Raw genomic sequence first — 12,097 nt, 5'->3', positions numbered from 1 at the left:
TTGGCTCTTCAGGGCTTAGGCCTACCTTAATAAGAATTGGACACATCACGGGGCGTGAGATAAAGCCATTATGCAGTTGAACGAACAGGTTCAGAGAGGTTAAATGACTTCTCCACGGTCTCACAGCTAGAAGCGGCAGAGCTGAAAAACAAATTCTGACTCCAAAGCCCAGTCTAAATGGATAAAAAATGAAACAAGTGTAGATGAGGTCCACATATGAAGTGACTCCAAATGGCTTGTGCTGAGTGCCAAGTGGGAAAGGCAGAGAACACTGTGGGAGCTCAGAGGAGATAGTTCTGGCTTCGCTGGAGATGGCAACTTCCCAGCCCTTCTCCCCTCACACTCAGGCCAACACTAGTCCCTCACCACACGCTTTCCTGTCTCAGCTGCAGAATCCACAGCACCAACTCCAGCCAACTCTTCCACTCAACGGGAGCTGAAAAGGGAGATAAAGCTTATTGAATTGGTGTGCTGCTAAACTGGCTCTCTGTGGGGGAAAAGCCCTAATCTGTATCATTTGCAAATTTCCATGCTGTAGATATTCCCACCATGGCTGATTCTAAGGTACCAATGGTTTAACACCAGTCGTGAAATTCCCGAATATTTAATAGCCAGTGTGAAGGTAGAAGCTGGCTCCATTGCACACCATTGCTTATTGCTGTCCCTGGCTTAGTTAGGCCAAGGCAGGGTGGATTTGGGGGATGGCTCCGTGCCGTGTAGGACTTCAGCTGGGCCTTAGCCTAAAAGGCAGAGACTGAAGAAAGGCATTGTGGGTAGAGGAACCAACCTGGGCAAAGCACAGAGGCGTGCATATGCGACTATCCAGCCATAGGGAATGGCAGGAGAATGCAGGGGCTGTGGATGGCAAAGGGGACAGAGAAGGTAGTCTGGGGACTCCTGGAAAGTTTTGAAGGCAAGGTTGCAGAATTTGTACTTTAACCTGTAAGGAGCGAAAGGATCTTAGTCTAAGGTAAACTTAGAGCTAAAAGCAACTTCAAGGTCATCTGGGAGAGTCATATCTGGCCTCTGCTTAAATACTTCCTTTGAGAGCTCACTGCCTCCCAGGGGACTGGATTCTTTTGATGAATAATGACCACTGAGCTCCGCTATTTTTCTAAGTGTGTGGGCCATTAATATGTATGAGTGGAAAGTTAACTCCGTGATGCTTTGAGGTCATGAGAAGTTTGGACCCCAGGGAAACAAACGTGACAGTTTCATTTGCTTGCAGTCCTCCTAGGACAGTTTAATCATAACCTGACATGTCGAGGTTTACTTATTAAACATCAGAGACCCAGCCGTCAATACAGATAGGCCGGGTCTAAATTGGGACCTAAGCAGCCTGAGGAGTAACTCTCACATCCTGCAATGTCTGATTTATCGCCCGCTGGCCTAATGAGTATTTTCCACACATAGATCTAACAGAGTTTGCTATTAATGGCAACTGCACTGGTTAAGTCTCAAACCTTGTAAAAAATTGAACTGACGCTTTCTAATGACTGGCTTTCCAGCGAGTTACAAATTACAGACACTGCTTATGCAGAATCATTAAACATAGATTAAATACAACCAGATGTTTTCTTTTCACCAGCCCCCCTTCTCTCCACCACCCCTCTCTTTGCCTCACTCTTGATTCAGCTAAGAAGTCAACCAATTAATGTATTAGACTGATCACATTAGCAGCTCTGTGGGTGAATTTGTCAGCCTTGCGTATGTGAGAAAGACTTCAAAGATAAGACTGTCAGAGAAGCTCAGAGTTGGTTTTAGGGTGGGTGTCAGTGGAGCATCTCTGGCACCCAGCTCCCCACAGAGGGCCAGGAGTAAGGGATGGGTTCCCCACATCATGTACCTCCCAGAGGCAGGGAAGAGCATGCTGGGTGACGTGCTTTTCAGGAAGCCAAAGCTGGAGGCTGAGCTGCAAACAGGTGAGATGCATGTCATCCTCCTGGCAGTGGACCTGCCCTGGAAGGAGCTAAGGTTTTTGCTAGGGAAGAGCACAGGACCCAAATTAGCCAGCGTGCCCATAACCATTAACTATAGCCCAAGGCCAGTGGGTGAGAGTTATCAGTCCCATTTCAAAGATGAGGAAACAGAGACTGAGAGGGGTGATGTGGTTTGCTCGGAGGTACTTAAGCCAGTGAGTGGCAGAGCTTCCTGGCTGTGTGACCTTGGGCAAGTTACTTAACCTCTCAGTCAGTCCCTCAGTTTCCTCATCTGTAGAGTTAGTAAGAATGAAAATATGTAATAATGAGAGTATTACAAGGTTAATTGAACTAACATTTGTGAAGCATTCTGAACAGTGGTACATAAAAGTGCCATAGAAGTGTTTGTTGAATACATAAATAAAACTAGTACCCAAACCCAAGGCTTTGGGCTCGAGAGCCTGGTATTGTTTGTCCCAATTGCTAATCATGTCCAGGAGAGGCGCAGAGTGGCCAAGATCCAGGTGCCCACTCTCCAGTTGGGGAAGGGCCGGCAATATGAGGCAGTGTGGCCTAAGGGAGGGGTGCCAGCCCAAAGTTCAAGAGATGTGGGCCTGGGGAAGTTGCTTTTCTTTAAGAGTCAACACCTTCCCCTGATGCTCTGTGTGGCTCAGCCAAATGAGGGCCTCAGGGATTCAAGGACTTCCTCCCCCATAACAGGGATGCAAGGAGGCCATCTTGGAGGGTGTAGAGCCAGCTGGAACTGGGCTTTGAGGGAGCATGTCAAACTGAGAGGAGCTCGAAGGGACAGGGGTCACTGATTCCAACAGAACCCACTGGAACGTCACTGCTCCTGGGGCCGGTTTTGGCCATTTGGGGAATAGTTCCTGAGTGTTTGTTGTATGCCATGCACTGTGCTGGGTACTCGGACACGACAAAGAACAAGAGAGCCAAGTTCCCTGCCCTCACAAAGCATGCAGTCCAGAGGGGAAAATTCTGAGCTCAGCCTTTCCCAGGAGAACTTGGGGGCTGGGGTGGGGGGAGAAGGGGCAGCAGTTTATTTCCACATATTCAGCCACCGTGCCTTGAGCACCTGTTGTTTTTCCAGGCATTGTGGGTGTACAGACACGGGTGGAACCCAGGCCTGGCCTGAAACGGCTCACAAGCCACAGTAACAGAAGACCAGGGAAGAAACTAATAGAGGGTCCTAGAAGCTCAAACAGGGACATAGCCTCCCAGAACAGAGAAGAGGGGTGAATCTGTTAGGATTAAGTTCAGCTATAAGTAACATAAAAACCCTAAATAACTGACTTGAAGATGACAAGCTTTGTTTCCCTCACACATTTACAAAAAAACCCAAAAAAGATAAAAAGAAAGAAAAGCAAAGATCCAGAAGTAGGCCACTAGGGAGTGGTAGGGTAGCTTACATAGATGTCAGGGACCCAGGCTCCTTCTATCTTGTTGTTCTGCCATCCTCAGCACATGGCTTCCACCTCTGAGGAAAGGTAGCTGCTTGAGCTCCAGCTATCTTACCCACAATTCTCATCCATAATCCACATTATTCTTCAACAGGAAGGATGAATGAGCAAATAAAGACACGCATTTCCACTTACCATTGGTCAGAATGTAGTCACGTGGTCATACCCCACTGTGCAGGTGGCCATATGCCCAGTTAAAACTCTACTTCTAAGGAAGAAGAGAATTGATATTGAAGGACTAGCTGTCTACTACAGAGGGATCATCGGGGAGGTGGCACTTAAGATGTGTCTTGTAGGCAGGGTAGGATTTCCACAGCTGGGCATGAGGGTCAGGGAAATTCTGGGAGGGAATAGCTGGAGTGAAAGCACAGAGGAGGAAAGGCATGGGGTGTTATTTGGAAAGTGGTGTGTGGTCCAATGTCTGGGTGATATGTTTAAGTGCTGATCTCTAGGATCTAGGTTTTATTCTGGGGCACTAGGGTCCCACTGAGGATGTTTGAGCAGGGCATAGGAGTGCCGTGAAGAGAGCTGTGCTTTCAGAGCTCAGGCTGTAGGAAGCAGGTGGAGGATGAACTGAGAGGGAATTGAGAAGGGATGTGCTCGGTGAACACTCATATCTAGTCCACAAGGAGCTTGCAGCTTTGTTGAGGAAACCAGCCCTTCCTCCAGGAGCCAAGGAATGACTCCTCCAGGAGGGGCGGGATCAAAATCCTACAAAGGAATCAAGGTGGAAATACCATGGGAGCTCAGTGGAAGAGAGCACCTTGTGGACCCAGGAGGGCTCTCCTGGGGAGGAGGCTAAACTGAGGCTCAAGGAACAGGTTGGATTTGGAGAGACAGAGGAAACAGGGGGACAGGTATAGACATTCGGGGCCTGTCCTCCAGCCGTCTAACTGCAGACAGACCTGCCACCCTGCATTTGTCCCTCTCCTTCCAGCTATAAACATCCCCTGCCCTCACAGTTGTGAGATCAATGATGCTGACACGTGTGGTAATGGAAAGCAGAAGGCTGCGGGCCAGTGCAGGGACCACTGGACTGAGTGCAGAGGTGGGATTCCCAGCCTCACCACTTGTGTCCCCGAGACCTAAGTCCAGTGATTCTACCCCTATGGGCCTCAGTTCTTTCCAGTCAGAGGGAATCATTACTAGAGGCTCCCGAAGAATGCATCTGTGGACACAAGAGGGGGAACTCACTGATGCGGAAATGGAGAAGGGTGATGGGGGTGCTGAGGTGGGCAGTTCCCACCCAGATCCGTGACCCCAGGGTGGCCATGGCTGTGGCCTGGGAACTTCTGGGGGTGCAGCTGTGGGTGGTGGTCTGAGGAGTACAAGTGGGAGGGCAGCTGCCAGGCTGTCCTGTGCCCACAGTGTGTGCTGGAGGGCACTTTGGGCAGGACTGTGCCCAGCTCTGCTCCTGTGCCAACAACGGGACCTGCAGCCCCATCGATGGCTCCTGCCAGTGCTTCCCTGGATGGATTGGCAAGGACTGCTCACAGGGTAAGCTGCTGCCCCCTGGGAATGCTCCCCCGGGGATGCCCCCCCCACACCCACCGCAGTCAGGCCCAGAAACACCCACTCCCTGCCCAGAACCTCTCTGCCCCTGGTGCTTCTACCTCCCAGGGCTGAAACCTCCTGCAGATAGGAATGTCCACCTGAGTCCCTTATAGTCTCTATAGCTAACGTGATGAATTACTAGGATTGATCACTAGCATTATTAACTGCTAGTATTAAAGATATGGGCATTATTGGTAGTATCATTAATACTATGAATGCTGAGTATTAATACTCCTAGCACCTGAGCAAGGAGTAGCCGCTAAGTTTGGATGTGGAGGAAGAGGGAGTAGGGAAGTGAGGGGTGGCCCGGGCAGTTGCCTTGCAAGGGTGTCCTCTGGGTGGCTCATGTGACTGATGGCCTGGGCATCATAGGCCTGGGCAGGGCATTGTAGGGGCTGTTCATATAAGGTGAACCCAATCTGATACAGAGGTAACAGGGACCCCCAATCTAAAGGCAGAGACTCAGCCTCTGCCCTGTGGAGTCCTTGGCTGATGGGTGAGACCCAGCCAGTACCCCTAGGACGGTCCCAGTTAAGATGCCCTGGCCCAGGACTTCCCTGGTGGTCCAGTGGTTAAGATGCTGCACTTCCACTGCAGGGGGCAAGGGTTTGATCCCTGGTCAGGGAACTAAGATCCTGCATGCCGGAAAACAAACAAAAAACTGGCCTGAAGGCATTTCCATTCTGATGTAGGAGGCACCCGTGCCATCTTCCTAGCTCCCTGAGAAGAAAGAAGTCCCTACCCTGGGAAAGTCCCCCCCACCCCATCCTCATGGGGAAGTTAGTACACACAGTATTCACACCGTAAACCGCAGTGTTTACAGTTTACCACACACTCCAAATCACAGTCATTCCCCTAAGAGGGAAGGTTCAGAAGCCCTCACAACTGGGAGGGTGGGCAGAGAATCCAGGCTTAATGGGAATCCTGGGTGACTGGGTCAAGAGGTGAGTGAAGGAATTCTGGGAACAGTGGTTAAGCCCCGTGAAAGCCAGGAAATGCCACCCGGGGGCATCCTGGCATCTTGGCTGACATGCACTCCCCCTCCCTCCCTCCCCCTCCCTCTCCGTCTGGCCCTCACCCTCTGCATCCCACCCACACCCAGCTTGCCCACCTGGGTTCTGGGGCCCCGCCTGCTTCCACACATGCAGCTGCCACAACGGGGCGAGCTGTAGCGCCGAGGATGGGGCCTGCCACTGCACCCCTGGTTGGACCGGACTCTTCTGCACACAGCGTAAGCCCCACCTCCCAGCCTCCCAGCTATTTAGAATCCCATGCTGCGGCCTGCTGGCTGCCGTGGGCATCGTCTGGACCTGCAGTGGAGGGAGGGAGGAGGCAGGCCCCAGGGCTCGGAGCTATCCACCCCCGCCACCCACCCCTGGGGTTGAAGAGCCTGGCTGGACTCGGGGTTGACGCGCCCAAAGTCCTGGAAGGCCAGGGCTATCGGGTACCCCAGCAATCACCAAGACCAGACCCTCCTTGGACAGGGGGCCCAGCGTGGGGAGGAGCAGCCTGTGGTTGCACAGCAAAGAGACATCAGCCTGGCCTCTGGTTCCAAGGTACCCTTGTCCAAAGGACTCCCTGCCTCTTCAGCGTGAGGGTTCCGAGCGTGGAGCGTGCGGGGTCTCGCTAGTCCTCACCCCATGCTCAGAGAAAGAAGGGGCAGGAGACAGGTTTGGTCCCAACTGCACCTCAGAGTTGCCCCTGCCCTGTTTCTCTTCAGGCTGCCCAGAAGCATTTTATGGGAAGGACTGCGGGCATGTGTGCCAGTGTCAGAATGGTGCCAGCTGTGACCACGTCAGCGGCAAGTGTACCTGCCGCACGGGCTTCACCGGGCGACACTGTGAGCAGAGTAAGCTGTCCCGACCCCTGACCCTGGTGTCAATGCCAGGCCTCAGCCTCCTGCAGGGGAAGCCTCCCCCTTTGAGATCCACCCATCAGGGCCCTGCACCACCTGCTCCCTTGACTTTTGGAGCAACTCCCAAGGAGAAAACCCGAAGGTTGGGCCTACATTGGCTTCTGAAGAGTTTCTTCCTTCAGTGGGGGTGGGGATGGGGCATGTGGAGGCAGAGCAGAGCCTTTGTTGGGGGAGGAGCTTAACGAGAGTAGAGGGAGGCAGATCTTGTTTGATCTTTGAAGCCCCTGTGGCACCCGGCTCAGGGCCTGACACATGGAAGATGCTGTGTAAATGTGGACCAGGTGAGGAGGAGGTAGGGTTGGGTGTCCCCCCCACTCAGGGTTATAGGTGTTCTGTCTAGCCCCAAGTAGCAAACCAAAGCACATCAGGAGCTAGAGAAAGAGGCTTCACTCTGTGAGACAGAACTAATCCTCACAGCTGCCCACATATGGGATGGGAGGGGTGGAGAGTGGGTGTACCTCACGGTCGACTCCAATTCTTTGTGCTACACAGGATGTGCACCAGGAACCTTTGGCTATGGGTGTCAGCAGCTGTGTGAGTGCATGAACAATGCCACCTGTGACCATGTCACAGGCACCTGTTATTGCAGCTCTGGATTCAAAGGGATCAGGTGTGACCAAGGTAATACACAGATGGCAGAGTCGCTGGGGAAGGGGGCTATAGAAAGGGCCCCATGGGGCAGGCTCTAGGGACTAGCCAATGGGAATGACTGAATTTTATAAGGACACTCTGTGACTTCCTTTTATTCACACTGGGAGGAGAGTGGGAGTGGAATGGGGTGGGGCTGGAGAGGGGGAGGCTCCAGGCACTGGAGAGGCAGGTGGAGAGGCAGCCTCTCAGGCACCACTTCCCTTTGCTCATCCTTGGCAAGTTATGTGAGCCAAGAAAGGATGACGGCAAGCCCGTGCTGTGGAAGGGTCAGCAGACCGAGTGGGAAGATCTGCCCAATTCTGGTTCTGCCATTACCTGCTAGGTGTCCTTGGGCCGGTCATTTCCTTTTGCTGGATCTGTTACTCCACATGTGGAAAGACACAAGGTGCTGCTGAGAGCCAAGGAGCCCGAAGGGGCTCAACCTTGGCTCCAGGTCTATAGTCAGACAAGACCCCATAGTGCTGTTGTGAGGACCAAGATAAGATAATGTGAGTAAAGGACTCAGCACAGTGCCTGGCACATCAAGTGAGCACTCGATAAATGGTTTTTGCTGTTGGCTGTAGGAGATAGGGATGAGAATGGGCACCCAAGCATCCACAGTACAGAAAAGGGGCCAAAAGACATTTCCACTGCATTCTGACGGGGGATGAGGGACAGCCCACACATATATCATCAAGAGGGGTTTTAGGAGCAGCAATCCTGGGCACACTGGTACAGCACTCACAGCTTTCGTTGTCAGTCTCTCATTAGTGCTCACAGTGGGATTGCTGTCCCCATGTTACAAAGGAGCAAACTGAGGATTCTGAGTCACACAGTTGGTAGACAGGGAGGGGGCTGAGTCCAGTTTTTCCTGACTCCTGAGAAACCCACTCTACCAGTCACTGGTTGTGTGATCTTGGGCAAATTACCTAACCTTTTGGTGACTCGGTTTCTTCATCTGTGAAAGGGAAATAATTAGTCTTTATTTCTCATGGGACTTATAAACAGCTTTTATAGGGCTGCCGGGAAGATCAAGTGAGTTAATATCTGTAACTCATTTTTAGAACAGAGTAAAACACTCAATAAACATCCATTATTTTGGTTCCCACCTACGATCACATTTGCTCCTTGTCACGACCCTGGGACTCTACCCTTTGTAGACAGTTGAAGACAGACACGTGAGGGTGAAGGGATTGAAGAATAGGGCCAAGACCAGCACCCGGGTCTCCTAACTTGAGGAGTCTAGGCCCCAGGCTGAGGAGATCTGAAGAGCAAGCAGGCCTGCCCCAGGCTCAGCACCCACCCTCTGCCCGCAGCTGCCCTCATGATGGAGGAGCTAAATCCCTACACCAAGATCAGCCCAGCACTGGGTGCAGAGAGGCACTCGGTGGGTGCTGTCACAGGCATCGTCCTCCTGTTGTTCCTCATTGTGGTGCTGCTGGGCCTGTTCGCCTGGCACCGGCGGCGGCAGAAAGAGAAGGGCCGAGACCTGGCTCCCCGTGTCTCCTACACACCTGCCATGAGGATGACCAGCACTGACTACTCCCTCTCAGGTAAGGGCTATGCCCCCAGCAGCTCCCTCCCGCGCCCCGCCCCCGCAGACACACACACACACACACACACACACACACACACACACACACACACACACACACACACACACACACACACACACACACGACCCAAGAGGAGCCACACGATATTCTTGGGGACACCGGGGTTTATCACTGAAGGTGGGTGGTAGTGCCTGCAGAGTTGTCTGCTGGGGCCGGATGCTCAGACTCCCCTGCAGGGATAATGGAGGTGACGAGCAGGAGCTCACTTGGGAAAGGCAGATGGGGTTCCAAGGGGGTGTCATTTCCAGGATGCCCACTCTGAACAGCTACGGTTAGGAGCCTTCTTCCATTTCCCCAGAGCTTCCCATCCTCCTCAGCAGGCTTTAGCCACAGGAGCACCCACGCTAAGCAGTAAATTTCCTAAATGCTCCAGGGGAACCTCTCCCCAGCCTGTGCCACCTCAGGAAACCAGCTGTGGGGCCCAACGTCCAACCCCTGTCCCATTTTTGTTTCCTTGGTGAAGGCCTCAGAGCACCCCTCCCTCCCAGTTCCCAGAGTTAGGAGGGCCCTGTTTATACAGTAGAAGGGGAAGGTGCCTGACGTGGGGAAGTCTGAAAGTCTGGGCAATGTCCCTCGAGTCAGGCCTGCTGGAACCCAGTCTGTTCACAAATGAGGTAACACCTCCAGCAGGCATTTATCTGGGAGTCTGGACTGCTGCCTTAGCAATAAGAACAGCTTTTTGCTTCGTATTTCATTAAACAGAAGAGGTCAAAATGCTCTAAAATTGCCCACAGCCCTGAGCCACAGGAGGGTAAGCCCGTCAGGGTGAGCACAAGGATGACAGCTCTCTCCAGCTGGCTCCACGGCTCATGGCTGACCTGCAGCCTCCTCAGCCTTGGACTTACTTAGAAAACCAAGATCACGTCGGCCTGCTGACATGTCACTCCTGCTAATTCCATTGCCTACTATTTGCCCAGCTCCGTGCTAGGCGCTGCAGGATAGACAGAAGTGGCCCAGGTGCAGACCCTACCTTGAGGAAGTTCCTGGCCTACATACTGCCCTTGGTTTCAGCCAAAGTAGATATCCCCTGATGAAATCCCAAAGCTCATAGGGAGGATTTGAGGATTTTCTTCTATGACTATAGTAAGCAAGGTTGGCTAGGTTCTCCCATGCCATTCCACTGGTATCTGCAGGAGGGCAAGGCTAAGGTCAGGAGAAGTGGGGTTCTCTTTACAGCCTCACTACTGGGATCTGACCCTGGGGGAGGCAGGGGAGGGTCAGCACAGCCCTACGTAGTGACTCAGGGATATCTGAGACTGTCAAATTAACGCTTCTCAAGCTGGTGCCACCCTCCACGCTGGCAAGCCTAACCTGCATCCTGCAAGCTGCAAGGAGGGCCACCGCAAGGAAAGGGGCAAATCAGGCTCTACACATTTCTAGGGGAGTAGTAGATGCCAGGAAGCTTGGGGGCTGAGAGACCTGACTGTCTCTTTGCAGAGCACTTTCAAGGCGGCCCAGCGCAAGCATTAGTTTAGGGGTGTCTCACGCCAGGGGCAGGGATGTGATGGCATGTGGCACCTTGTTCTCTTCCCAGATTTGTCTCAAAGTAGCAGCCATGCCCAGTGCTTTTCCAATTCCAGCTACCACGCACTGGTGTGCGGGGAGCCTAACACCAGCCAGGCCAGCACTCTGGACAGGAACAGCCCCACCAAGGTACCGGGCCCCTAACTCCCCAGCCCTCATCTACTGTTTTCGCATGGAGCCCTCACCTCTGCCTGGGAAGAAACTGCACCACCACTGCCCTGCCCAGGGTCTGTGTGGAACCAACTGCCAATACAATAAACATTTCCCTGTGATCCCATGTAAACACTCTGTGAAGCATGTAAGAGGAAGCCACCAGGTTATATGGAGCCAACAAGTGCCATGTAACCAGGACACATCACATGTAACTAACTCACAGCATCACTCAATATAACATACACCCCCATACCCTGTGTGTAACCAGTGGGTACCAAGTCATGTGATCATCACATAATCATGTGTAGCCTTGTCACACATAACCATGTAACCACTTTTGCTTCATGTTAACACATATAATCAAAACACTACAGCATTAATCACCGCACTATGTTACCAGCACCATGTGTGCAACCAGCACATTATAGAGTAACTACTATTACTTAGGTACCACCTTATATCTGGACATACTACATGTTATCAGTACACACCCACAACCATTTGTTGCTATCAGAACCATCACAAGGGACATGGAACCCAAACAGCCACAGCCAAGTGTTCCCATTAACAGTGAGTCCTGCAGGCCTTCAAGGTCAGGTGTGTACCACCCTGGACAGGGCCTTCCCTCACAGCTCCCAGCATAACACTGGCTGATGGCAAGACGTCCTCTTAAAATCACAGGCCCTTGGGCAAGGATGTCTCAGCACACATGTGTAGTGAGCACCCCCTGGTGTGCCAGGACCCATAGTGGGCATGAGGGACAGCCCCAAGGACCACAAGGTCAACGGCTCATGCTGCATACCTGTGTGCGCGCACACACACACACGCATACACACACTATGGCAGGACCATGGGGGGCTGGGTGGCAACCCCCCATCCTGGGCCAGGAACATGGCCAGGAGCAGTTTTCATCCTCCAGGTCTCTTCTTTATAGAGCTCTAGGGATCCTTTCTCCCCATCTGCCCCACAGAAAATGTCCACCAGTCCACGGACCATGGCTGCTGCCACAGCCCTGGTAGCAATGCACCCTGAGCCCCCTAGCAACAATGGCACAGACCCCGTATAGCCCCAAGAGCCACCCCTGTCAAGCCAGCACCCAAAGGCCTTCTTCAGGGGCTCTCAGCCTCAGCTTTCCGATAGAATGGCAGTGCTGCAAGCAGGGGTGCCTCGAGGTCCGTATGCAAAGCCTGTGGCCATCAGCCCCACACCCAACTTCACAGCTTTAGGCTGATCTGAGGAGCCAAGGGAAGGGAATCCAGGAGCTTCCCAGCAGGAGGTCCTTGATTAACTAGAGCCACATTATCAAGG

The 12,097-nt window shown here is 52.7% G+C and overlaps 1 protein-coding gene across 4 annotated transcripts in view; it reads left to right on the top strand.

Moving 5' to 3' along the window:
- Positions 1 to 12,097, top strand: part of MEGF11 (multiple EGF like domains 11) — a 232,898-nt gene that overhangs the window by 208,137 nt on the left and 12,664 nt on the right. The window contains exons 15-20 of one of the 4 annotated variants that reach the window (XM_024128856.2): positions 4,766 to 4,894; positions 6,054 to 6,182; positions 6,672 to 6,800; positions 7,359 to 7,487; positions 8,813 to 9,049; positions 10,647 to 10,765. In XM_024128856.2, coding sequence (XP_023984624.1) covers positions 4,766 to 4,894; positions 6,054 to 6,182; positions 6,672 to 6,800; positions 7,359 to 7,487; positions 8,813 to 9,049; positions 10,647 to 10,765 — 872 coding nt within the window. The remainder of the gene's footprint in view (positions 1 to 4,765; positions 4,895 to 6,053; positions 6,183 to 6,671; positions 6,801 to 7,358; positions 7,488 to 8,812; positions 9,050 to 10,646; positions 10,766 to 12,097) is intronic. The other 3 variants (XM_055088041.1, XM_007112097.2, XM_055088043.1) reach the window with 3 other exon arrangements.

Source organism: Physeter macrocephalus, chromosome 11 (assembly GCF_002837175.3).
Source record: "Physeter macrocephalus isolate SW-GA chromosome 11, ASM283717v5, whole genome shotgun sequence".
NCBI lineage: Eukaryota > Metazoa > Chordata > Mammalia > Artiodactyla > Physeteridae > Physeter > Physeter macrocephalus.
Note: the sequence above shows the minus strand (reverse complement) of the source record. Positions and strands in the feature narration are given on the sequence as shown.